The sequence below is a fragment of the Hipposideros armiger genome, unplaced genomic scaffold, assembly GCF_001890085.2.
Source record: "Hipposideros armiger isolate ML-2016 unplaced genomic scaffold, ASM189008v1 scaffold_239, whole genome shotgun sequence".
Taxonomy (NCBI): Eukaryota; Metazoa; Chordata; class Mammalia; order Chiroptera; family Hipposideridae; genus Hipposideros; species Hipposideros armiger.
The window spans coordinates 622,630-645,978 of record NW_017731589.1 but is presented as its reverse complement, the minus strand read 5'-3'; the positions used below and the strand labels follow the sequence as shown (position 1 = coordinate 645,978).

General features: G+C 60.4%; 4 protein-coding genes across 12 annotated transcripts in view; 2 read left to right on the top strand and 2 right to left on the bottom strand.

Annotated features, from left to right (window-relative positions):
• AGAP3 (ArfGAP with GTPase domain, ankyrin repeat and PH domain 3) overlaps positions 1–5,305 on the bottom strand; it is a 56,605-nt gene extending 51,300 nt beyond the window's left edge. The window contains exon 1 of the mRNA XM_019655368.1: positions 5,180–5,305. The gene's annotated coding sequence lies outside the window, so the exon portion shown is untranslated. The remainder of the gene's footprint in view (positions 1–5,179) is intronic.
• On the top strand, positions 2,155–5,063 carry TMUB1 (transmembrane and ubiquitin like domain containing 1). 2 transcript variants are annotated; one of them, XM_019655372.1, is made up of 3 exons: positions 2,155–3,203; positions 3,557–3,975; positions 4,261–5,063. In XM_019655372.1, the coding sequence occupies exons 2-3, from the start codon at positions 3,587–3,589 to the stop codon at positions 4,610–4,612; spliced, it is 741 nt and encodes a 246-aa protein (XP_019510917.1). In that variant the 5' UTR covers positions 2,155–3,203; positions 3,557–3,586; the 3' UTR covers positions 4,613–5,063. The 2 variants fall into 2 exon arrangements, with proteins under 2 accessions (XP_019510917.1, XP_019510916.1); XM_019655371.1 differs by having other exon boundaries at positions 2,157–2,649.
• FASTK (Fas activated serine/threonine kinase) lies at positions 5,295–10,820 on the top strand. Of its 7 annotated transcripts, none has more exons than XR_002125433.1 (14): positions 5,391–5,479; positions 5,673–5,721; positions 6,249–6,671; positions 7,155–7,334; positions 7,461–7,600; positions 8,073–8,286; positions 8,387–8,546; positions 8,770–8,861; positions 8,945–9,080; positions 9,153–9,267; positions 9,360–9,463; positions 9,656–9,704; positions 10,008–10,135; positions 10,734–10,820. XR_002125433.1 is itself a non-coding variant. In XM_019655370.1 (10 exons), exons 1-10 carry the CDS (start codon positions 5,398–5,400, stop codon positions 9,465–9,467), a joined length of 1,650 nt encoding a protein of 549 aa, XP_019510915.1. In that variant the 5' UTR covers positions 5,295–5,397; the 3' UTR covers positions 9,468–9,569. The 7 variants fall into 7 exon arrangements, 1 of the variants encoding a protein (XP_019510915.1); XR_002125432.1 differs by having other exon boundaries at positions 5,982–6,671; XR_002125428.1 differs by lacking the exon at positions 5,673–5,721 and having other exon boundaries at positions 5,316–5,479.
• The window catches only part of SLC4A2 (solute carrier family 4 member 2), a 14,735-nt gene continuing 1,058 nt past the window's right edge, over positions 9,673–23,349 (bottom strand). The window contains exons 2-23 of one of the 2 annotated variants that reach the window (XM_019655364.1): positions 21,860–21,973; positions 19,947–20,112; positions 19,578–19,819; positions 19,378–19,496; positions 17,628–17,860; positions 17,397–17,539; positions 16,301–16,481; positions 14,889–15,024; positions 14,637–14,802; positions 14,420–14,534; positions 14,111–14,295; positions 13,779–14,004; positions 13,444–13,659; positions 13,213–13,361; positions 12,912–13,106; positions 11,857–12,123; positions 11,681–11,770; positions 11,303–11,469; positions 10,662–10,915; positions 10,397–10,566; positions 9,983–10,156; positions 9,673–9,899 (exon numbers count right to left, since the gene is read on the bottom strand). In XM_019655364.1, coding sequence (XP_019510909.1) covers positions 9,819–9,899; positions 9,983–10,156; positions 10,397–10,566; positions 10,662–10,915; positions 11,303–11,469; positions 11,681–11,770; positions 11,857–12,123; positions 12,912–13,106; positions 13,213–13,361; positions 13,444–13,659; positions 13,779–14,004; positions 14,111–14,295; positions 14,420–14,534; positions 14,637–14,802; positions 14,889–15,024; positions 16,301–16,481; positions 17,397–17,539; positions 17,628–17,860; positions 19,378–19,496; positions 19,578–19,819; positions 19,947–20,112; positions 21,860–21,910 — 3,726 coding nt within the window. In that variant the 5' untranslated portion in view covers positions 21,911–21,973 and the 3' untranslated portion in view covers positions 9,673–9,818. Of the gene's footprint in view, positions 9,900–9,982; positions 10,157–10,396; positions 10,567–10,661; positions 10,916–11,302; positions 11,470–11,680; positions 11,771–11,856; positions 12,124–12,911; positions 13,107–13,212; positions 13,362–13,443; positions 13,660–13,778; positions 14,005–14,110; positions 14,296–14,419; positions 14,535–14,636; positions 14,803–14,888; positions 15,025–16,300; positions 16,482–17,396; positions 17,540–17,627; positions 17,861–19,377; positions 19,497–19,577; positions 19,820–19,946; positions 20,113–21,219; positions 21,250–21,859; positions 21,974–23,349 lie in introns of those variants that run through there. The other variant, XM_019655365.1, reaches the window with a different exon arrangement.

Below are 23,349 nucleotides of genomic sequence, written 5' to 3'. Positions count from 1 at the left end.
CCAGCGCCCCCGCCCCTTGCTCATGGCTCTGCAGCCTCCACCCGCCAGCCGCGCGCTTCAGCCCCGGCGCCCCGGCCCCTCCCACCTCGCCTAGGCCCTTCCGCCTCCTCTCCACACCCCACCCACACCCACCGCTGGGGCCACCGCTTGGAGGGAACAGCTGCCCTGGCTTCTTCCAACCCGGCTGTCACTTTTGTCTCCCTGCGCTAGTCTGGGTGGGGTGTCCGATCTCTGGGCAGTGCCCGAAAAGTGCCCTGCGCCTGAGGGTGCTGATGAACGCGGCTGATTGGCCGAGGTGGGCAGCCAGCCCAGGCCCAGTTGCGCCTCCTTTACTTCGTCTTGCCTTCAGTGCGGCACAGGCTCCCTTGTCCTCCGGCCGGAGGTCATCTCTAGTGATCACCCAGTCCCCGGGGTCCTCTCTGTAGTCCCCTGGACTCTTCATTAACGGTGCAGCAGAGAGGCTAGCAATCCGGGTCCCTGGCTACTGTTTTCAGTTCTCCCTGACAGCGTCATTGGTGCGGCTCTTGAAATTGACACTGAACAACTTACCTCCTCCTATCTTACAGTCTCTCTTGAAAGACCCCTCTGCCGAACTGGGGAGGGTTCGCTGACCTCCGTGGGACCACACTGGTACACAGAAGGAAGAGGGAGGAATAAAATATGTCTTCTTCCCCAACTCGACCCATTCCAGAGGCACCAGAACCCACATGACTGTCTTAATTTTTTGGTCTTCACCCTTTTGTCCATTCTATGTTCCTGTCCACTCCTTCTGGGGCCAGGGAGCTCCCTTCGCTGTCCCAGTTCTCTGCATTTCCACTGCCACAGCTGTGTGCAGTTCTGCTAGCTACCCCCCTTGCCAAACTTTCCTAAAACCCAAAAGAGGTGGCATGTGCAGGGCACTGACCCAGCCAATCAGACTGCCAGGGCTGGCCCCCCACACAGTTGACACATGTCATCGTTTTTACACACACTTCCACCTCCCAGGCCAAGCTAGGTCTTTTTCCAGCATAAAGTTGCCCCCCACTTGGCTACCCACATAACTCTGCCCCAGTACCAACCCAGTCACCACCACTCCTAAGTTTCTTGTACCTTCCAAAGAACCCAGTGCAAGCTAAACACCAGGGGCCTCCTGAGCTCCTGAAAGATCCGGGTTCTATCTACCTGTTGGACCTTAAGGATGTCTTTAAACCCTCTTTGGCTTCATCTGCAAAATATAGTGGTTGAACAGAACACCTAACTCTGATGTCCTGTCATTCTAAAAGCAACGTCTAGCACCTTTTTTAGATGCCGAATTAGAATTGACAGCAAGAAGTTGCACCAGGTTCCTCCCAGGAGAGAGGCCCAGGGTAAGGAGCTTCTCAAATGTGTTGCCCCAGCAGCCAGCACACACCTGCTGTAGCATTGGTGGGCTGTCTCTATGTCTGTTTCTTCTGAGAAGCCCCATGAGGGCAGGGAAAGGGTCTGATTCACCACTGTATTCCCAGCATCTTATACAACGTCTGGAACACAGTGTACATTTAATACTTGCTTCTAGAATACATGAATGAATGGGAGGAAAGGAACTCCAGATAAGTTAGTTCTGCATGTTATTAATCTAAACTGACATTCCCAAGGCAACACTTGGAGTACTTGCTCCCACAAGTATGTATGTGCTATAAGAACACCAGGGTACATTACTTTTCATCAAGACTGGCCTATGAAATCCAGGATGTGAGATCTCTGTGGCTATAGGAGCCCAGAGAAAGGAGGGAAAACCCACAAAAATTAGCTGGCCTCCACCAAGCTGGGGCTCAAATCAACATCCTCTATACAGTAACATGCTAAAGACACCATTTTCAAGCCCAGATTTGAATGGAGTGTACCAATACTAGCTGAGCAAATATGTACTGCGTGAAGATTCCTCACAGTTTTCACATGTATTTAACCAAACACTTCATTTCTTCCTTACAATTGCCTTATGAGGTAGATCCAAGGAAGGGATTTAGTCAAAGAGATTCAATATCGCATTTAAGGGATAAGGGATCAGCATTTGTGTCACGTTCCAAAGTCCGTGCTTCGTTCACAGTCTTGCTGGGCAAGGTGGAAGAGAGGACCAGGGAAACAGGGCTGCCCAAGCCACCCTGGCCAGCCCTGGGGACAGGTATACTCAGCTAGACTAGGGGGCAGCCATGGTTACTGGGCTCCGAAGAGTTAATCTGTGGGGTCCAAGGTGCCTTCTGGCCGTTCATTCTGACATAAATAAGAGTAGGCCGGGTAGGGACCACCTGAGCTCACCAGAGCCTGCACCTCCGAAACACGGGGGCTCTGACGTGCTCCTGCTGACGTTGGTTTCTGCAGTGACAGATGCCCCGCTGCCGGCGGGGGAGGGTGCCGATACTGCTACCGCCCAGATCTCTTAGGGTTACCACAACTCCCAAACCGCCCCGCCGGCCTCTCAAAGACTTGTGGGGACCGGAACCAGGTCGCCGAGCCCAGCACGTGGGGCCGCAGAACAGAGGGCGGGGACTGCGCACGGCCCGGACTACAAGTCCCACAATGCTCCAGACGGCGGCGGCGGAGAAGGGGGGGGTATCTCCAGGTGTCTACGACCTCGGCGCCTCCCGCCCGGAAGTGCCCGAGGGTCCGCTATGGAGCTGGCGGAGCTGGGCGGTGAGTCCCTGCGCCGTGACCGCGCCCACCCCGCCATCCCTGGCCCCAGCCAGCACCCACTTGCCCCGTCCCGGAATCGCCCGTGCCCTCCCACGGCTCGAGGGTCGAGAAGATGGGAGGGGCGCTGGAGGAGCTGGGGGTGGGGAAAGCGAAGCTTCGGGTTCTCGGGCAGGATCTGGGGTCCTGCAAGGGACTGGGTTTGGAGAGGCTTCCAGAGGAGGCGCGAAGTCGGGCCTCCGCGGGGTGGGGCTTGAGTGGACCGGGAGGGGCCGAGTTGGGTGGAGGGTGGCAACCCTCGGAGGCTCCAGATTGCCAAAGGGCGGAGTTTGACGTCTAGTGTGGGGAAGCCTTGGGAAGCAGAGACCCGGCCTGGTGGGTGGGGTTTGGGTAAAGGGTAACGGGGGTGGGGTGGGAGGTGCGGCATAGAGGCCCTTTTCCTTCCCCCGTGGAGAAACTTTAACGATGGAGTAGATAAGCTTTGGGGTAGATAAGCAGCTTTGGGGTGAAATAGACGAAGGAATAGACAAACTTTGAGGTGAAGTAGACAAGACTAGGTAAGCTTTGGGGTGAAGTTTGGTGGGGGTTGAATTTAGGGGACAGGTTGCTTAGAAGATCAGGGCTCATCTTGGGATAGGGTTTAGGTGAATTGGGGAGCTGGTCAAAGACCCAGAACTCAGGTTACAAAAAGTGAGGACTTGGAATTTGGTGATGGGAAGGGGCACATGAGGCAAGTTTGTGCAACGAGGAGTCAGAGCAGTCTGTGCCCCAGGGTGGGGCTTGGGCAAGGGGGCAGAGGAGTGAGGACTGTGGGAGAGTTGGGGTGGGGTGGGGTCCCACTGAAATTCGGGGACATGCTGGCCCGTGAGCCAGCCCCTCAACCCCTCATGGGTTCTTTGTGCCTCTCCAGCTCCGTAGTGTGGCGGGCAAGGCAGGTGCCATGGCCCTGATTGAAGGGGTGGGTGATGAGGTGACCGTCCTTTTCGCGGTGCTTGCCTGCCTTCTGGTGCTGGCTCTCGCCTGGGTCTCAACACACACCTCGGACGGTGCTGACCCACTCCCCCAGCCGTCCGGGACCCCAACACCAGCACAGCCCAGTGACGCCATGGCAGTCACCGACAGCATCCGAGGGGAGGCACCAGGAGCCGAGACCCCCAGCCTGAGACATAGAGGTCAGGCTGCACAGCCAGAGCCTGGCACAGGGCTCCCAGCAACACCGCCACCCCCAGACTCCCCCCAGGAACCCCTAGTTCTGCGGCTGAAATTCCTCAACGATTCAGAGCAGGTGGCCAGGGCCTGGCCCCATGACACCATTGGCTCCCTGAAAAGGTAAGCTGGGATGCACACAGGCGCGGAATGCTAACGAGTACGGGGGAGTGATCCCAGACCTGGAAGGGCCACTGGAGACCCCTGAGACGTCCCCCTCATTTTATAGATGAGGGGACTGAGATGCCCAGATCACACGATGTCTTGTTCCCCTGTAGCAGGAGGGGACCCCCTCGGAGGCCATGACCTGGGTGTGGAGGGCAGAGGTGAGGGGTGGGAGTGTTGTCCCGGGCACGGGACTAGGACTGCCTGAGGCTTGCTCTGTTACCCAGGTCCCTCTCTCCTCAGGACCCAGTTTCCCGGCCGGGAGCAGCAGGTACGGCTCATCTACCAAGGGCAGCTGCTGGGAGACGACACCCAGACCCTGGGCAGCCTTCACCTCCCTCCCAACTGCGTTCTCCACTGCCACGTGTCCACCCGGGTCGGGCCCCCGCATCCCCCTTGCCCGCCGGGGTCCGAGCCAGGCCCCTCCGGGTTGGAAATAGGCAGCCTGCTGCTGCCCCTGCTGCTGCTGCTGCTGCTGCTGCTCTGGTACTGCCAGATCCAGTACCGGCCCTTCTTCCCCCTGACCGCCACGCTGGGCCTGGCCGGCTTCACCCTGCTGCTCAGCCTCCTGGCCTTTGCCATGTACCGCCCGTAGTGCCTCCACGGGCTCTCGGCAGTGTGGCCGGCCCCTCCGGGCCGCGCTCCCCACGACACGGCGGGCGCTGCTGCCTGCCCAGGCCCACCTCTCCGGCCTGCCTCTTCCCTCTGCCCTGGAGCCCAGCCCTGCGCTGCAGGGCCCTCCAGGGGCAGGCGGAGGCCCCTCCCTGTGACCGCCGTGGCTCTGAGCCCCCTCCTGGGGCTGTGGGCCCTCCGCCCCCACTGACGGTCGGCTCCTCCGGCTCGGGCAGCTGCTGTCGCTGCCTTGGCCCTGGACAGAGCGGGGCCACACCCCTGGGCCCGGCTTAGTGTTCTGCCTGAGTACCCGGCCACCTCTAGTCCCCACATGCTCTTTGTGCTGATCTGGGGACCCAAGGACCATGGGGGGCTGGGAGAGGTGGAGGGGGTTCTCTGGAACACGTGCAGATTAAATAACTGTGAAGTTTTCACTCTTGATGTGTATCTGTGTGGGGGCGGCGGACGGGGAGCCCTTGTCCACCGGGAGAAAGCGAGTCAAGGATGCAGACCGGGCCCTCCTCCCAGGCTTGACGCGCACCGCCCTCACCTTTGCGCAGCGGCTTCGGCACCTGGCCCTTTGACTCCGCCCCTCCGGCCTCAGGTCCGCCCCGGCGCCTTGCGCGGAGCTTCCCGGAAGCTGAGGGCAGGGCTCGCGGCGCCCCGGCGCGCAGGGCCTGACGGGAGCCACGTCTTTGCTGGTCGAGGACTGGCCGGCGACTGGCGTCCGGGGGCTGCTGGGAAGATGGCGGACTCGGTGGCCCGCCGATGAGGAGGCCGCGGGGGGAGCCCGGCTCCCGGGCCCCGAGACCGACCGAGGGAGCGACCTGCGCGGGGCCTGGGGAGTCATGTAGGGGGGGGCGTCTGCGGGGCGGGCCGCGGGAGGGCGGAGGGAGTTGGCGATCGCGACCACGGTCTCCTGGTATCCCCGGGCTGGGTGGGTGTGGGGACCCCTGACACCACCGACTCCGCGCCATTGCAAACCTGCGCACTCGGGTTCCACGGGCTGTCTGCGAGGTGGGCGCTGCGTTCTCGTTTCACAGGCGAGGAGGCTTAGAGAGACGAAGCCACTTGACCAAGGTCACGCAGCTGGTAAGTGGGAGCGCCCAGCGTGGAACCCAGGACCGTCCGGCTGCGGAGCCCGCGTTCCACCCTCCACACCGCCGCCGCCTCCCGCGGGAGGGGGAGGTGGTAGAGAGGGCGTATCGCCGGGGCGAGCTGGGCACCAGACTGGGCGCGACCACTAACCAGATGCGTGACCTCAGGCTTAACTTAACCCCTTCACCTCTCTGAGTCTTGGTTGCTCCACCTGTGAAATCGAGGTAATGCCAGCCCTGCCTACCTCTTCATAGGTGTGTAAGAAGGATCAGAGGAGATAATGCATGTGGAATTGCTGTGTAATATCCCTACCCTGAGGACACGGAAGGATTATGGTTACTGTTTCAAAGGATGGAAGGAGGCAGAGGGGCGGGTGGGGAAGAGGAGATGAGCAGTCACAAAGAAAGGTGAACATGCTCTGACCCCAGGCCCTTCTGGATGGGGAGTGAGGTGAGGAGTAGACAGCAGGCTTTTCTCCCCTTTGGAGAAAACCTCACCCCCTTTTCTGGGCCGCCCCTCAGGGTCTCCATCACCCAACTCCATGCTTCGAGTCCTGCTCTCTGCCCAGGCCTCTGCTGCTCGGCTGTCTGGCCTGCTGCTGCTCCCGCCAGTACAAACCTGTTGTCTGGGGCCCAGCAAGTGGGGGGACCGGCCTTCTGGAGGAGGCCCCCATGCAGGCCCTGTGCAGGGGCTGCAGCGGCTTCTGGAACAGGCGAGGAGCCCTGGGGAGCTGCTGCGCTGGCTGGGCCAGAACCCTACCAAGGTGCGCGCCCACCACTACCCTGTGGCACTTCGGCGTCTGGGCCAGCTCTTGGGGTCTCGGCCACAACCCCCTCCTGTGGAGCAGACCACACTGCAGGACTTGAGTCAGCTCATCATCCGAAACTGCCCCTCCTTTGACATTCACACCATCCACGTGTGTCTGCACCTTGCAGTCTTACTTGGTGAGGAGGGTGTCTGGGGGTGTGGGTGTTAATGGAAGAATAGAGAAGGAGCAGCAGAGGACCCAAGATCACTGACAGAATTCACCTCGTAGGCCTTGCCAGGAATGGCACGTACCCTAGCACACTGACTGCTGTTCCCCCATATCCACAGCAGATGTCAGGAGTCAAGCATCATTTCTTCCAGCTTAGCTAGGGTGCTACCCCAGATTCCTTCCACTGCAATGCTCTAGGAGCCACTACAATCTGTCACCATTCACAAGAGATGAGTACTTATTTGCCGTCTTTGTACGAGGCCTTCTCCAGCAGGCCACTCTGACCCCGTAGTGCATGTTTGTCCGGTGTTTCCACGTACACTATAGCAAACCTTGCAGCCCAGGAAACAGATAAAGAGAGGTTGGGAATCCACTAACAACCCCGGGAACGGAGCAGAGCAGAACAGCTCCCGGTTACCAGGAACACCTCCTCTAACCCTCTCCCTCCCAGGCTTCCCCTCCGATGGGCCCCTGGTGTGCGCCCTGGAGCGAGAGCGAAGGTTCCGCCTCCCTCCGAAGCCACCTCCCCCTTTGCAGCCTGTCCTTCGTGGTGGGCAAAGGTTGGAAGCTGCTCTGAGCTGCCCCCGTTTCCTGCGGCATCCACAGCAGCACCTCGTCCGCAGCCTAGCAGGTGCCGGAGGGGGTTAAAGGCAGGTTGGGGGCAGGAGCTGAGGAGGAGGCAGGTGGTGGCGGCTGGGCTAAGGCGGACACTGGTGGTCTGACCTGAGCGTCCAGCATGATAGACTGTTCTTCACAGAGGCCAGGCCAGAGGAGCTGACTCCCCATGTGATGGTGCTCCTGGCCCAGCACCTGGCCCGGCACCGGCTGCGGGAGCCCCAGCTTCTGGAAGCCATTGCCCACTTCCTAGTGGTCCAGGAAGCCCAGCTCAACAGCAAGGTGGGATTGCCTCCCACCCTCCCGTACTTCTCAGCCACCCGGGCAGGCCCAGCCCCCTGTCCAGCTTGATTGGCTGCTGCATCCTGCAGCAAACAGCCCATCAAGGCTCTGTGCTCATGGGGTTCCATCTTTGCTGCGCCCTCCTTGGCTTGTCGACCTCCCCAGCACGTGCCTGGTTTTCTGCAGTTCTCCAAGCACTCTTAGCACTGTCCTAGCTGCAGTGATCCCACTCCTCTACGCCCTCAGTACCAGGCCCCACAGCAATGTCTCCTCCGCTTGGTGATTAATTGCATGGGGCTTGAGACACTGCTTTATGCTGTGCCGTGGATTTCTGGTTGTGTGTCAGGGAGAGGGATTGTTCTGCTTTTGCAGTGATGTTATAAGCTTGTAGGTCAAGCCTCCCTGAGGCTCAGCTTGTCAAGTGTTTTGGAGAACTGTTTCATGCCAGGTGATGGCTGCTCTCCCCCCACAGGTGGTACAGAAGTTGGTCCTGCCCTTTGGGCGGCTGAACTACTTGCCCCTGGAACAGCAGTTTATGCCCTGCCTTGAGAGGATCCTGGCTCGGGAAGCAGGGGTGGCCCCGCTGGCCACTGTCAACATCTTGATGTCACTGTGCCAGCTGCGGTGTCTACCTTTCCGAGCCCTGCACTTTGTCTTTTCCCCAGGTTTCATCAACCACATCAGTGGTGCGTGGACTGGAAGGCTGGCTGGGACCCTGAGGGCCGGTGGGCAGGGGAGTGTGGGGTTGGGGTCTGCAGTCCAGCAAGCTTTCCCGCTTGCCTGCAGGCACCCCTCATGCCCTGATTGTGCGGCGCTACCTCTCCCTGCTGGACACGGCTGTGGAACTGGAGCTCCCAGGATACCAGGGTCCCCGCCTTCCCCGAAGGCAGAAAGTGCCCATCTTCCCCCAGCCACTCATCACCGACCGTGCCCGCTGCAAGTACAGGTGGATGGGGCAGGCTGGGGAGGGGTGAGGATGGGCCTGAAAGCAGCAGAATAGGAAAGCCAGGGGGAACTGCAAACTGTCTAACTTGGTGCCCTCTCAGCAGTCTTAAAGAAACAGGCCTTAAGGCAGCAAAGACATTTGCCCAGGATCATGGACCTAGAGGGGTCAGAGCTAGGATGAGACTCCTGGGGCCCTCCTGCTATCAGCGTTCCTCTCCCCTCAGTCACAAGGATATAGTAGCAGAGGGGCTGCGCCAGCTGCTGGGGGAAGAAAAATACCGCCAGGACCTGACCGTGCCTCCAGGCTACTGCACAGGTGAGCTCCAAGTGGGTGGGCAGTGGGCTGGGGACATGGAACTTTGGCTAAAAAACAGTGGCTCTTTCTCTTCCCCCTTGCAGATTTCCTGCTGTGTGTCAGCAGCTCTGGTGCTGTGCTTCCCGTGAGGACCCAGGACCCCTTCCTGCCATACCCTCCCAGGTCCTGTCCCCAGGGCCAGGCTGCCTCTCAGCCCACTACCCGAGACCCTGCCCAAAGGTAAGTGAAGTGGGCGGGATAGCCTCCCCTACCTTCATGGACAGAGAACCTGAGCCACAGCCCTGTCTCCAGGGTGGTGCTGATGCTGCGGGAACGCTGGCATTTCTGCCGGGACGGCAGAGTGCTGCTGGGCTCCCGAGCCCTGCGGGAGCGACACCTGGGCCTGATGGGCTACCAGCTCCTGCCGGTGAGAGCCTGCCCCGCCCTGCCCCTCGTGAGAGTGTGTGCATCCCCCCGCCACAAGGCCCTGTGGGTAACCTGCTGCCCTCTTCCCCGCAGCTACCCTTCGAGGAACTGGAGTCACAGAGAGGCCTGCCCCAGCTCAAGAGCTACCTAAGGCAGAAGCTCCAAGCCTTGGGCCTCCGCTGGGGGCCTGAAGGGGGGTGAGGGAATGCACATGGGGTTCAGGATGGCCCCCCTATGGGGGGTGGACAATTTGCACTTTGGCTCCCTCTGTTTCGGTTTCTCATTAAAGTCCCTTTCCTTCCACATTGCACATCTCGTTTCTGGGATGGGGAGCGGGCTGGGTCCCCCCACCTCTTTTCCACTCATGACCCCACCCCACCCCCATACAGAGACAGAAGACCAGGAATAGGAGGGGGCTGAAGCACTTTACTGTGGGGGGGTAAGGGGACTTTAAATTATTCACTTAAATAAAAATGAGGAGGGAGGTGGGGCGAGCACCCCCAGTCCGTTCCCTCTGTCCATCAGTCCCTCGGCTGTCTGTCCAGGCAGCAGCTACACAGGCATAGGCATCTCATTATACTCGTCCACACCCTCACGCTCATCAAACACCGGCTCTGCCTCATTAGCGTCCAGCTGTGGGAGAGGGCCGAGTCAGGGGGCTGGAACCCGACCACGACCACGGAGGGGAGGCTGGGGGGGGCTGGGGGAGGCCTTACGCATTTCATCTCTCGCTCGGTGAAGATGCGGGTGAGCACCACCATGCGGAGCGGCACTGTGAGGATGAGGATGAAGGGGAAGGCCAGGGAAGCAGCTGTGGACATGACCGCCCAGAGCAGGGCCAGGCAGAGCAGCTGCAGGGCTGTGAACAGGTGCATACGGAGGGTCCGGACCTGGGGGCGGGCGGGGTGGAATGAGACAGGTGAGCCCAGGCTTCTCCCCAGCCGCGAGGACCCTGGTGTCCTGGGGGCCATCTGGTTCTGCCACACCCAGAGGACAGATGACCCCTTTCCCCCGCCACACGGGTGGGGCTAGAAGTGCCTTCTTGGGTACAGACAATGGTGGCTGGAGGGTGGCCCACGCAGCCCAGGTGGGGGGCAGAGGCATGGGGCCCTGCCGGGCGGGGGTCTCACCTTCTTGACATAGGTGACGTCTGGGTGGTGTTTGGGCGGCATGAGCAACAAGTGCAGCCGCTCATAGAACTGGATCCCATTAAGGGAGGTAACGCCCATGTACAGGAAAATCCCGAAGAGAACAGCCAGGGGTATCTGGCGGAGCAGGTCCCCGATGACCATGGAGAGGCCTGGGCAGGAGGGGGAGAAACCGTTGGCCCCAGGGCTCCCCATCCCCACTGGGCCTGAGGCCCCTCTGGGATGGGCGGGTGAGAGGTGGACATACCCACAAGCAGGGCAACCAGCAGCCCTGTCACCCGCTGCTCCTTGACCTCCTGGATCTTGGGCTTGTCCCCAGGCGCCACAGCCTTGCTCATGACGGTGAGCGCGTTGGCGTGAGTGACGGAGCGGACGGTGGCAGCAGCCAGCCACGGCAGGCCAAAGAGGGCACAGATGCCGCCCATGGCCACGATGAGCAGCAGGTCCAGGTGGAAGCCAGAGCCCTTCTGCAGCATGCGCTCTTTCTTGGAGATGATCAGCCTGAGTGGGACAGGCACTCAGTGAGGCCCGGGGACCAGCGTGGCAGACAACCAGGTCGCTCCAGAGCTCCCAGCCGGGAGTCTGTTTTGGGAACCCGGTGGTCCCCGCCCATTCCATCCGGACAACAGTTCCATCATGGACCTCATCTCTCTTGGAGCTGCCCTCCCGCCCTCCAGGACAGCTCCTGGCCTGAACTGGGCCCATCCCAGCAAATGTCAGCAGGATCTTCTGCCGTCTACGAAATAAACCCGGTGGCCAGCCTGGCATCCTGGGCTCCTTTCACCCAATAAATGCAGCTGGGTCCGCCAGCCTGGCCGGGGCTTTGGACCTTCTACCCACCAGGTGGTTCCTGTCTGCACAGCACCTCCATCGACTAGGACCACTCACGTGGTGATCTGCGTCTCCATGAAGATGAGGATGAAGACCAGGATGGCGGGCAACAGGCTGGCCACCATCATCCACACGGGGAAGGAGCTGTTCTCACCCAAGGGGTTGATGACCCAGCCCCGCTTTTCGGGGGCTGTCACTGAGAATCCACTGGGCACACTCAGCTTCTGCGGAGCAGAGGGTGGGGCTGAGTGTTGGTGAGCTTGGCAGGGCGAGCCCTGAGCTGCAAGGGCAGGGTGGGCGCTGAGGATATGCTGTGCAAACGGCCGTGTGTGCCCAGTTAGGCAGCTCGGGTTGGGGGTGGGAGAACATCCAGAGAGCCCAGTGAGCCGTGCCAGGCAGCACCTCCTCACTGCTGCGTGTGCTCCACCACCTTACCTGGGTGTAGGTGTCCTCGATACTATAATCCACAAGCACCATGATGAGGATCGCGATGGGGACCCCAAAGTCCCCAATCACCCGCCGTACCTGTGGGCAAGCGCCATGCTCAGAGGCCCCCTGCCCGGCTCCAGCCCTGACTCCAAGTCACCCCCTCCTGCCCCCAGCCCACACACCCGGCCAGGGAAGAACCGACTGTTCTTGAATTTGCGCAGAAAGAAGGCGATGAAGAAGGTGCCAGCCATGAGCACCAGTGACAGCAGGGCCGTGTTGGGCTGGCCCCGGGGCCTCCCCTGCCCAGACGGCCCAGCCGAGCTCCCATTCCCGGGCCCCAGCGTGGCTCCAGCCCCAGCCCACGTGGTGTTATTGCCGCTGTCTCTCCCGCCATCTGCCTCAGAGCTGTTGGAGACCGAGCAGCCGTGGAGGGGGTGTTCCTGGAAGATCTGGGGAGAGGACAAAGGACTCCATCACCTAAACTGGCAAGATTTCCGGGCTCAGCAATATGCTGAGTGGGACACGTGAGGCGGGGGTGGCTGGCCTGCCCTCAAGGAGCTTGTCTTGTTAAGACAATGACTCAAAGGACCAGATGTGAGAGCCGGCCAAGTGGCTCAGTTGGTTAAGAGCTCGCTCAAGAGTGCGAGCTCTGAGCAACAGCGGTTCGATTCCCAGCCCGAGCTGAGTTGCCGCTGAGCTGCCCAGAGGTGGCACATGGCTCAGCTAAAAAACAAACAAACAAACAAAAGGACCAGATGTGAGCAGAAGGCAACCAGGGACTGAGCGAGAGGTTGGTCTACTTCAGGAAGGCATGTGGGAACGTGGGTCCAGCCAGGACTGGAGGACCAGGGTGTGGAGTTTGGAGGACCGTGGGGACACGTCTGCTCCTGAGGCTGTCACAGACACGGGTCTGATGTGCTGTGACCGTGTTTGTCCCCTGGGGGCCTTTTCCTTTCTACACTTCTGGACTATCTGCCACTTTAACAAAAGTGTATTCCCTTTGTTATTAAAAATACGTGTTTTTCAAGACTGATCTGAACTCCAGGTATATGTTGGTGACCTGGCAGGGGTGGAGGAGGCAGGAGGGAAGAACCAGGCTGTGCTCTGTGGGCTCCACGGACTGCGGCTGGGGGGAATCTCAGGGCCAGTCTGGTCTCACACCCAGGAGACAGAACAAGAGAGGGGCAAGACCGCTCCTGGCTCCCTCCAGTCCCAAAGCCTCGCCAGGCCTGCCCACCTTAATCAGCTTGTAGAAGGTCTCGTAGATGAAGATGAGGGAGATGAGGAAGGCGAAGATCTCCTGGGTGAAACGGGAGACGAAGCGCACCAGGAAGCTCCCCTCCAGGGCCACCATGAGCAGGGCCAGAAGCACCAGCCAGAAGCCAATCCACACGCGGCCCACCAGGTACTCCAGGTTGTTGCTGCTGCAGAACTGGGGGGCGGGGATGGGACATGTCCCGTCAGGTCCAGAAGCTGAGTGGCGAACGGGGTGGGCGTGTTCAGGGAAAAGCAGCCTCAAACAGCCTGCGGACCCTCACCAAGAAGAAGGCCTCCTCAAAAACGAGCAGGGGCCCCGAGAAGCCGATCACCAGCAGCGGCTGGGCGCCCAGCAGGCAGAAGATCACGCCTTGGAGTGCCGTGGACATGATCAGCTCTGACACCCCAATCAGGTCCTGCGTCTTCTCTCCTGGGGTGGCAGGAACCAGTTTAGAAGCTGGCGCAGTTGGGGCCCCGTGAGCTCCCCGCCCCCACCCGAAGCCTGCCCTTACCCAGCAGCCCCCCGAAGGTGATGGCAGGAGACAGGGCTGCAAAGTAGATGAAGATGACGGCAGCCAGGCACTGGGGGTCGAGCGCGTCCCGGAAGTCACTCAGGTAGTGGGGATAGCGGCGCTTCACGTCTCGGATCAGCCCCCCGAAGGGCCGGCCTGTCCGCCGAAGGGGATCATCTTCCACTGTGCCTACTGCCTCTACCATCTGCAGGAGCGCTGCAACCCAGGCCTCCATCAGGGCGCTTGCCACGGCCCCGCCCACCCCGCTCCCCTCCACAAACACACAGGCCTCCCCAGCCCCTGCTGCAGGCGGCTGGGCCTGCACTGGCCCGTACCCTTATCTTGGGCCGACTTGGGCTCCAGCCTGGCCCCAGTGGGCAACAGCCGGCCTTGCTCCTCCCGCTTCTTGAGCATCTGGCGCTGGAAGTGAGCAACGGACCGCAGCAGCTCCTCGCCCTGCACTTCCGAGGGCGGCAGCACCACGCTGCAGTCCAGGAAGGCGTTGATGGCCGTCAGCAGGTCTTCCCGCTCGTCTGCCAGGTAGGCCGCCTCGTGGAATTGCTGCCAGGGCGGGTGAGAGTGAGGGCCCAGGACAAGGGCCAGGGGCCTGGAGCAGAGCTGGGAGAGGGGTGTGGGCTTCCCCAGTGGGCTCTGGGGCAGAGCTGACCTTGTCGGACATGAGGGTGGAGATGGAGCGGCCAATCTCGTGGTAGTCCATGTTGGCGCTGCTCGGGCCCAGCAGCAGGAAGAGGAAACGCACGGGCACGGGCACCTCCAGCACCGCGTCCAGCTCCACTGCCTCCCGCAGCCGCACGAAGGCCATGGTGGGGCGGGAGAGGAACTCCACGCAGCCTGGGGGAGTGGGGCCGTCATGGGCAAGGGCAGGGCACAGGCCACCTCCTAGCCCCCAGCCCAGGGGCAGTACCAAGGCAGGCCGGCCGCCAGGATGCCCACCCCCAAGACTCGCCCCACGTACCCACAAGGACCACCGTTGCCTCGGCGTTCTCAGGGATCTTCTCCAGCAGCTTCAGCTCGTGCTTGGACTTGGAGCGAGTGATGCCAGCCGGTGGTGCTGACGGCGGCAGCTCACGCTGCGGAAGCAGGAGAACGGAGCTCAGGCTGGCCTGCTCACAGTCCTGCAGCCGGCCGTGGGGGCCGGGACCAACCCAGGCAGGGCCACCTTCTCTCCTCACCTCTCTCTCCACCTCCAGCCGGGCCTCGGGAATAGCTCCGATGAGAGGCTCGGTGACATGGGGGTCACTCTCGGTCCCCTGGCCATGGTGATGCCCCAGCAGGGAGCCCAGGGAGCCGGCCGAGATGTTTCGAGGGAAGGAGAATTCCTTCTCATCACTTGGGTGGCTGGTGGGGCAGACGGCGGTGAGAATAAGGAGGGTAACAGCCCAGGCTGGGGGCAGGTGAATAGTGGGCAGTGGGCGGGGCCTCACCTGTGCTTCAGCAACAGGGCCCGCAGCACGTTGGCTCTGTCCTCGGCCTTGATCTGGTCCGAGATAACCATCTGTTCCACCACCTGGTGGGCCACTCCGGGCAGGGTCTGCTGGTCCAGGTCCAAGAGCACAGCCCCTGGAAGAAGGACAGCATAGGAGGGCCCTCATCCCCAGCCAAGAAAGTGCAGGGTGGCGGTGGGGGGATGAGGGGACAGTCAGGTCAGCATGGTTCAGGGGGCAGTGAACTGGGCTTGAGACCCAAGTCCCGTTTCCACTCTGACCTGTTCCTTCCTATCCCGTCTCCCCTTGGGGAGAGGCTCAGCAGAGACCTCAGGAACCCAGCCATCCGAGAGGCTGCCTGAGCTGGGTCCTGCCCAGATGCCACTTCCAGGGCACACGCAGCCTCCAGGCTGCCCCAGGCTGCCCACTGAGCTGGACCGCTCTGTGCTGTCAGAAAGTTCCTCCTCTCAGTGAGTTGCACGCCGCCTCCAGACATCCCTTCTAGGGCCCGAGATCTGCCCTCGGGAGCACGACACAGCCGGTCTGGGGCCTTGTCCACATGGCGGCCTTGAACCATCTGAAGACGTCCCCCTGCAGCCGGGCTCCTCAGCTTCCCCACGTCCAGCTGCTGCTCACAAGATACTTTCTAGACCTCTCCCCACAGGTCACTGCTCTGAGCTGCCATTTCATATAGAAGTGAAAGTCCTTTCAAAAGTCACCAGGTCACTCTTCTGTCAAGGTCAACTTTCAGAACACAGAACTGAAGAACAAACAGAAGCAAAGGCCTCTGAGCAGTCAAACCATCGATGGCAAAGCCTGGAGAGAAAACGCCTGCACCGGCCACCTCGCCCAAAGCACTCAAGCCTCACTCAGAGCCTATTGACTCCTAGTTTGGAAACAGTTCTGACAGCAGGTTTCTCAGCCTTCAGCAGCTTAGGAACAGGCCTCCTGACAGCAACTGGGAGTGATTTCCCCCAGTAGGAAGGAGGAAACAAGCAAACAGCAGAAACAACAGACACAGAACTTAAAAGTCCTGTATCTGTGGTCATTCAGGAAGGTTTACACAGTCCTACAGTTTCACCATTTCAGAAACCTTTCCATTAAAACTGTCTAAAACCACGTTAGCATCCAAAACATACCAGCTTTAGTTATATGAAAATGTCACTTAAAGAGAAGCTGCTGGGTGAGAGAGAGCAGCGTCAGTCCTGCCCTGCAACCACCCAAGGACAGAGGGGATCCTGAGATATGGCAGGCTGCTGACGTGATGAGGAGGGTCCCTCCGGGCTCTGGTGACATTGCTCACCATGTTGCTCAAGACAAATGTGGGGGCCATTTGGTCCTCAGAGAACGGGCTCGGGCTCGGGTGTTTCCTGGGATGAGGACCGATGGGGGAGCAGGGCAGGGCAGATTACCATGGGCCAGGGTCCGGCGGAGCTCCAGGAGGCTGCGGAAGGAAAGGGAGGCCACGTGGGGCTTCCCCCAGCGCTCCGTCTCCTCCTCCACGTCCTCCTCGAATTTGATCCAGCGCGCCGTCTCCCGCCACTGAGGCTCCTGATTTTTGTCCAGCAGCAACTCATTCAGCTCCACAAACACCTTGGGATAAGATGAGGCGCACGGCAGGGTCAGAGCCAGCGGGGGTCCTCAGGGACTGCTCTGAGACGAGCAGGGTCAGGATGGGGGCATGTGACCCTGGACCACACAGGCCACAGGGCACAGCCACGGAGTCTGGGTGAGTTACTATCCCACCTGAGACTCTCTTTCCCTCATCTGTAAAATGGGAACGATACCACCCTGGGAAAGGGATTAAATGGAAAAGCACCCAAAACACTGAGCACGGCATACGACTCACAGTCAAGTGCCTGAAGAGATGCTACACACGATCGTGTCTGACTCCATTTATATGCATTCAAGAACTGGCACAATGAATTGAGAATGACAGAAGAGCGGTTACCTCCGAGGGTGCTGACGGGGCGGAGGTGTGAAGGAACTTTCTGGGTATAGGAAATGCTCTGTATCTAGTAGGGTTAGCTAGGTGTGCACAGTCATCGAGCACTTAGCCCGCGCGCACTTGACTGCACGCCTGTTCGACCTCAATAAAAGGATTTTTTAAAAACCCACTGGAAGGGTCAGGGTTCAGGACCAGAGCGTTGGAGGCTAAGATGGGCAGTGTCACTAAGTCACTGAGTGACCTTCGTCAATCACTGCCACTGATTTATGGCTGGTGCCACCTGGGCAGTCATCTTCACAGGTTGTGGGAGGATCAAATGAGCACAGAGGTGACTGGATTCTGGAAAAAAAGTGCATGGCTCCACAGAGCCACCTCTACCCCAAAGGGTCCACAGACACCTCACTGCCAGCTGCCAGAAAATGGCCATGACACAGAAATCAATGATGTGGAAGATGACACAACCATGGTGGCACCCCTGTGCTGGAGATCACTGCTGGCCCAAGAGGCAGGGAAGTGGGCCATGGGGAGAAGACGGAGGCACGTCACGTGGAGAACTGTACCTCATGGGGCTTGTGGGAGGCCCGAGGCCGGACCCGAGGCGTGGGGCCAGGCTCGCGCCCTTCCCGGCCACTCTGCCCGGACCCTTTGGCATTCTTCCGAACCAAGTGCCGCCGCACCCCAGGAACATCCTCAAACCGGTGACCTGGGGGGTGAGAGGGCAGGATCAGTCTCCCCCTTTCTCTCAGCCCTGTTCCCACCAGCAGTGGGCTCAGCCCAGGCCCCACACTCACTCTTCATGAGGTCTAGATCGGCTGTGGCCAGCGTCTGGGCCTCGCTCTCATCCGTGGGCACCCGGGGCAGCAGTGCCTGCTCAGCTCCCGTCATGCTTCCGATGCGCCTCCTCTCCTGCAGGTTGTAGCTGCGGTGTCCAGGCTGCGCTTTGGTCAGGGGGCGCCCGGAGGCACCCCCATCGTCACCTCCGGCTGTGCCACTGGCCACTGCCGCCACCTCTTCTACCACACCTCTGGACAGACAGAGTAGCCATGAGCCAGGGAAAGCCAGCCCCATCCTGCTCAGCCAGGAGCCATGCAGGAAGAGAACCCCCCCGAGCCCACCCTCCGAGCTCTCCACTCTAGGTAGCATGGATGTGAAAGAGGAAGGATTCTGGAAGCAGACTGCAGCATTTAAATCCGGCTCTCCCCTTCACTGGCTGTGCCACCCCAACAATCACATAAGCCACCTCAGAACAAACTCCTTAGCTACAAAACGGAGTACAGGCCACTCCTGTGGTATGGGGAGAGGAAGTCTGGCGAGGTGCCCCTTGCCGGCCACTCAGAACAGTGATCGTTCCTTCTTCCCCTCCCAGACACACCCTTAGCCATGGACCCAAGAGGGGTCATAGGGTCCCACATTTCTGACCACATGGAGTCAAGTACATGGAAACGGGTCTTTGAGACTGTAGACAGCCCGCCGTGGTCGTGAGAGGAAGACAGACATCCCTGTCCCTTACAGATTCCAACTTCTGCACCTGTCCCCCAAACTGGATGTCTCCTTTCTCTCTGCCATTGCCAGTGTGTCCTGGTCCCCTCCACAGCATTCTCAACTGCTCTCCTGGTATCTCAGCGCCTCCCACATCTTCGAGCCCACAACCAGAAGTTCCTACCACCAGGCTTTCTCTGCTGCCGCCCACCCTCGCTGCCCTCGGTTCTGCTCACATCCTTGCCCACAAATCTGACCCGCTTTTGCAAAGCCAGGCTTTCTCTGAGGCTCCCCCACCTCTGCGTGGCCATCTGGCTTCCTGCAGCCTATGCCCACAGTGCAGACCCAGCAGTGGACCCAGCACTATCTGCTCAGCCTGTCTCCCAGCAAGCTTGCACACACCCTGGAGGGGCACCGTGCCCTTCAATTCCCCACAGCCCTTCACGCCTGGCACCCAGAAAACAACAAGTCCATGATAGTAGTGACCTTGAGGCTAGTTCAAAGTGATTTCCTCCAGGCAGCCTTCTCTGGTTAACACCCCCAAACTCCAATCACCTGCTGGTACTGATACTCCCTGAACCAGGCCATCTGGCACAGTAACTTGTTCTGGTGCCATTTCATGTGACGACAACCAGAGTGAACTGGCAGCTCCCCAAGAGCAAGAGGGGGTCTCCTATTTCTCTCCTGTCCTCAGGGCCTCAAGGGGTGTTTGGAGGTCACCAGATCAAGGGCTTGATGCTGCTCTACCTGAAGCCTTGGGCGGGGGGATAGTGGGGAGTGGGGAGGCAGCTTAGACTGCATATCTGCTCCATGCCAGACTAAACCATTCTTAAACCTTAACTCACAGCACCCTTTAATCCCTACAACCACCTTGTGAGAAAGGTTCTATTATTCTTGGTTTACAGACAGGGAACCGGGCTCAGAGAAGTTGCGACTTGCCCAAATAGCTAGAGGGGCAGAACTGAGATTTGAACCCCAGTCTGATGATTTCAAGGCTCATGCTTCTTTTCTGGTATCACTTCCTTGTCGCAGCAGGGAATGTCTCCCTTTGGGGACACTTACCCAGCCTGGGCCCCTTTGGTGGCCCGGGGAGCCACCTCCTGGTGGGGCAATGATAGAGGAGGCGAGGGACTGGTCCTTTCTGCCTTCCGGTCAGTGCTTTCATCCTCCTGGAGAAAGAACTAGAAAAGGGACCCACGTAGGCGGGTGAGGCCAGGCCAGGGACCCCACAGACGTCCCCCAGGAAAACTAACCCAGCTCACCTGTACCACAGAGGGTGTGGAGGCAGGGGACGGCTGGGAGGCCGCCCGGGTGCCCTCGGCCTCGCTGGCCTCGCCCTCGTCTTCTTCCCCCTCCTCAATGGTAGGGGTCTCCCCAGTGGGGGACGCCCCAGGACGCCTTCGAGGCTTCCGTCCTGGGCCCTGGGGTGTCTTGCGGCGGCGGGTGTCCGGAGGCAGGTGGGTGGACAGTGGGTGATGGATGTGGTGGGAGGACTGGCGGTGGTCTGCAGGGAAGAGGGAACCTGGCTGCTGGAAGGCCAGTCTGGGCCTTCCACTAGGCCCCTAGCCCCTTCCGTGCTGGGCCGTCAAGCCTGAGGGCCCCTGCCTCCCCTTTCCTGGTCTCCCCCTCACATTCAAAGTCTTCCTCCCCATAGCTGCGGCCTGGCTCCTCGCCTCCTCGAGACCCAGCCTCTTGTAGGATCTCGTCAAAGCGCTCTACGCCCAGGGTGCGGTGAAGTTCATCCTCCTCTTGCTCGGGGAACCCAGGGGCTGCAGGGCTCAAGCTCTCTGTCTCTGGCTGTGAGGAAGAAGGGGTAGAGAGAAGACACAGGGACTCACCAGGAGTTGTAACCTGGAACTGGAAAAGGGACCCACCCTGCCCAGGGGTAGAGATCCAGCACCCCACAGCAGCCTATCCCCTCAAATGCTGAAAATCCAGATGTCCTCCCCATCCCGCCAGCAGCTTGTAGGTTCAGGGTATCTGGACCGTGGCTGTGCCCATTCGTCAGTTCTAGGGCAGGTGGAAAGGGTCTACCCTGGGAGTCTCAGCAGAAATCCTGTATCTCCAAGCCCCTTAGCAGGGTATGTGAATTGGGCAATTCACATGGCTGATAGTGGACACACTCCCTCTGGCTGGAGGCAACGGCTGAGTCTGAAAAAGTAACTTCTGGAGGTGCCCAAGCTAAATGACCTGGACTCAGTCTGAATCAAACTGAAATCCAGCCCCTGGGCAGGAATGTAACTTCACCTTGTCAGCAAAGCCCCCTCCCACTCCCCCATTCGCCACAGCAGCGCCCCACTGGGGTCCTTTCCTGGCTCCCTGGCCCCGCCCCTCACCCCACCCCCACTCCCCCCACCTGAGTCATACTGCAGGAGCAGAGCAGCGGGACTGCGGTGGCGCTTTGGAGAGCTCAGCCTAGCTAAGCAGCCTGCTGCCTAGCCGGCCTCCCTGGTCCAGCCCCCCACCCACCCCCTGCTGGTCTCAGCTCCGAGCGCGCCAAATATTTGCTCAAGAGCTTCTGGACCTGAAGGGCATCGAGATCTCAAGGGCGGGGTATGGAGCCCCCTCTGAGGCGGTGCTAGCACAAGGCTAGAGCGGCTAGAGCAAGGAAGAGCCAGGGGAGCAGAGCTCGGAAGAAGGGCGGGTCTTGGGGAGACACCGAGGGAGGGAGCAGCTAGGGTGGCAAAGATACTGGATACAAGAAGAGGCAGGGTCAGGGGGCTGCCTCTCCCCGGCCCATCTCTGCAGCTCTAGCCCAGCTCCCCCCAAGAGCTCGCCCCACTCTCACCAGAATTAGCACGCGGGCTGGCGGAAGACAGGGGGAAGTGCTGAAGCGAGAGAGCGTGGGGAGCTAGCCGAGGGTGGGGGGTGGGGTGGGGGATGGGGGTCTCAAACCCCTCGCACCTGAGGGCGAAGGAGGAAGTCCATGGCCGGCAGGGGTGAACTTGGGAAGGAGGGGGAGGAGACTGGCCCGCGCCCCTTCTCAGTCACGTGCCCGCTGGGCCAAAGTGACCAATAAGGGGCTGATTATGGCACTCGGAGTTAATCATTAGACATCCCAGGAAAATAGGGAGGGGGCCTTGAGGGGTGGGGGCCACGTGGGGTCAGGGAAGGGCGGACCTGGATAGCACGTGGGGTCAGGGGCGGGCCGTCACTGCTAGTGAGCTCCTCCCAGAACCACTGTGTGCAGACTACCACTGTCTCTAACGCCGGGTGGGGGGGGGGGCGGAGTTGGGGTGGCATCAACTGGCTAGAAACTCAGGATTCCCAAAGTTCCTCTCTCACTTAAGCTACCATTCGGGTCTTCAGGAAATAGAGCTTCAACTCCCTCCCCAGGGCTGGAACTAACCTGATCCCTCCCCAATACCCAGCCCAGAACCCTAGCCCCAGGCAAAGCCAGGGTAGGGATGGACGCCCTCCCCCCTCGCCAGGTTTCCCTTGCTCCCGAGCCTCTACACACACACGTTTGATGGGACTCTTCAGCCGGAGCACCTGTGGCGTGAGGAGGGACGGTGGGATGACCCACCAAGCTGGCAATACTTACAGTACGGAAAGAATCTGCGCCAGAGGCGGGGTGCCGGGGGACACTGCTCATGGCCAAATCTTAGCCCTTTTCACTGTCGCTGCGGCTTTCAGGGCAACAAGGCGGCGGCATAACCTGGGCCGAGGAGAGGACCGATCACCGCATAAGAGCGGGGCCAGGGTGGTGGGAGGGCTCTGGCAGTTCACAGCCCCCACCCGCCCAGCCCAGAGGAGGACAGGACACGGGGGCTTCCGGCCAGCTGGCCACGATGGGTCTCCCGGCTTTGCAGAATCCTCCCGGGCTACGAAGGGTCTTAGAGTGGCCCTCAGAGGCAGTGAGATCAAAGAGAAGAGTTATTTATAGGAAGGAAGAAGAAGAACAAAGCGAGAGACAGAGGCGAGGGCTGGGGCCACAAAGGAACCAGAGATTAATGAGGAGCAGAGAGGAGAAGGTGGGAGAGGCGGAAGAAAGAAAGAGGGCGAGAAAGAGTCAAGGCCCAGACCTGGAGCGAAACCAGCAGAGATGGGTGTGTGGGGGGTGAGATAGAGGAGGGAGGGAGGGAAGGACGGGCCGAGCCAGAAACAGGAACAGTGACCGAGTGGCGGCATGCGGAGGTGGGCTGAGACCAGGGAGGGGTGTGCTGGGGACAGGGAGATGCCCCATGGACCCGGGACTGGGGAGGAAGGAAGGGAAGAGCTCTGGAGAGAATCCAAACGGGCAAGCGAAGGGGTCCTGAGAGACAGCCCGGGGCACGGAGGGGTGCATAACTGCGCCCCTTCCCCGACGAAGGCCAGGCGGGACGGATGCAGGCTCCCTGGGGAGGGGCAGGGGCCCAACTCCACTCACTCGGTGGGAGGGAGGGAGGGAGAGGACAGCGGGCACTGGCCAGGCAGAGCTTTATAATGGGGGAGGGGCACGTGACGAACTTGGAGGAGGGTGGGCACAGAAACCCCGAGGTTTCCCTCCTCTCCCCTGCGCCAGGAAAATCTGAGTGGCAGGGCTGATGCCCTCCTGACTGTGACTGTGGGGGTGACAGGGAACACTGTGTGGTGGGGGAGCAAAGGAGTTGCGGTTAGGGAACCTGACCAGTGCAAATGGGGGCACCCATTCATAGTGGGGAACGCTGGGGGTGGGGGGGCATCCAAGGCTCTCCGAACGTAAAAGTTCTGAAACTCCCCAGTCTGTTTTTGAGAGGTCCCGTTGCCGGACTACCTCAGGGGTAAGACAGGTCAGTGGAGAATCAAACAATATAGGTCTGGGGGGGGGGGGTCAGTCCAGTCTGGGGAACCTGAAGCGACACATTCCTGGCAAGCGCTCCAACTCAGCTGACAGCTCTCTTCACCTCCCCCAGCAGGCCTTCAGCCAGGGCACGCCTGGTGTTGGGGCGAGGGGCACGGGCAGGAGGGACCGTGGTCTGGGAAGCCTGTGGCGTGTCGAGCACCTGCAGGTGCTCCTCTCCCACCTCCAGGCTTTGCTCCACCATTCTCCCGCCTCCCTTTAACATCCCCCCC

Bases quoted from the DNA above. Each gene is read 5' to 3' on its own strand.
- TMUB1 (XM_019655371.1), top strand. From the start codon at position 2,344: ATGCCCCGCTGCCGGCGGGGGAGGGTGCCGATACTGCTACCGCCCAGA. The intron at 2,650-3,556 runs GTGAGTCCCTGC...GTGCCTCTCCAG, and splicing joins GGAGCTGGCGGAGCTGGGCG to CTCCGTAGTGTGGCGGGCAA. The intron at 3,976-4,260 runs GTAAGCTGGGAT...CTCTCTCCTCAG, and splicing joins ACCATTGGCTCCCTGAAAAG to GACCCAGTTTCCCGGCCGGG.
- FASTK (XM_019655370.1), top strand. From the start codon at position 5,398: ATGAGGAGGCCGCGGGGGGAGCCCGGCTCCCGGGCCCCGAGACCGACC. The intron at 7,335-7,460 runs GTGCCGGAGGGG...TGTTCTTCACAG, and splicing joins CCTCGTCCGCAGCCTAGCAG to AGGCCAGGCCAGAGGAGCTG. The intron at 7,601-8,072 runs GTGGGATTGCCT...CTCCCCCCACAG, and splicing joins AAGCCCAGCTCAACAGCAAG to GTGGTACAGAAGTTGGTCCT.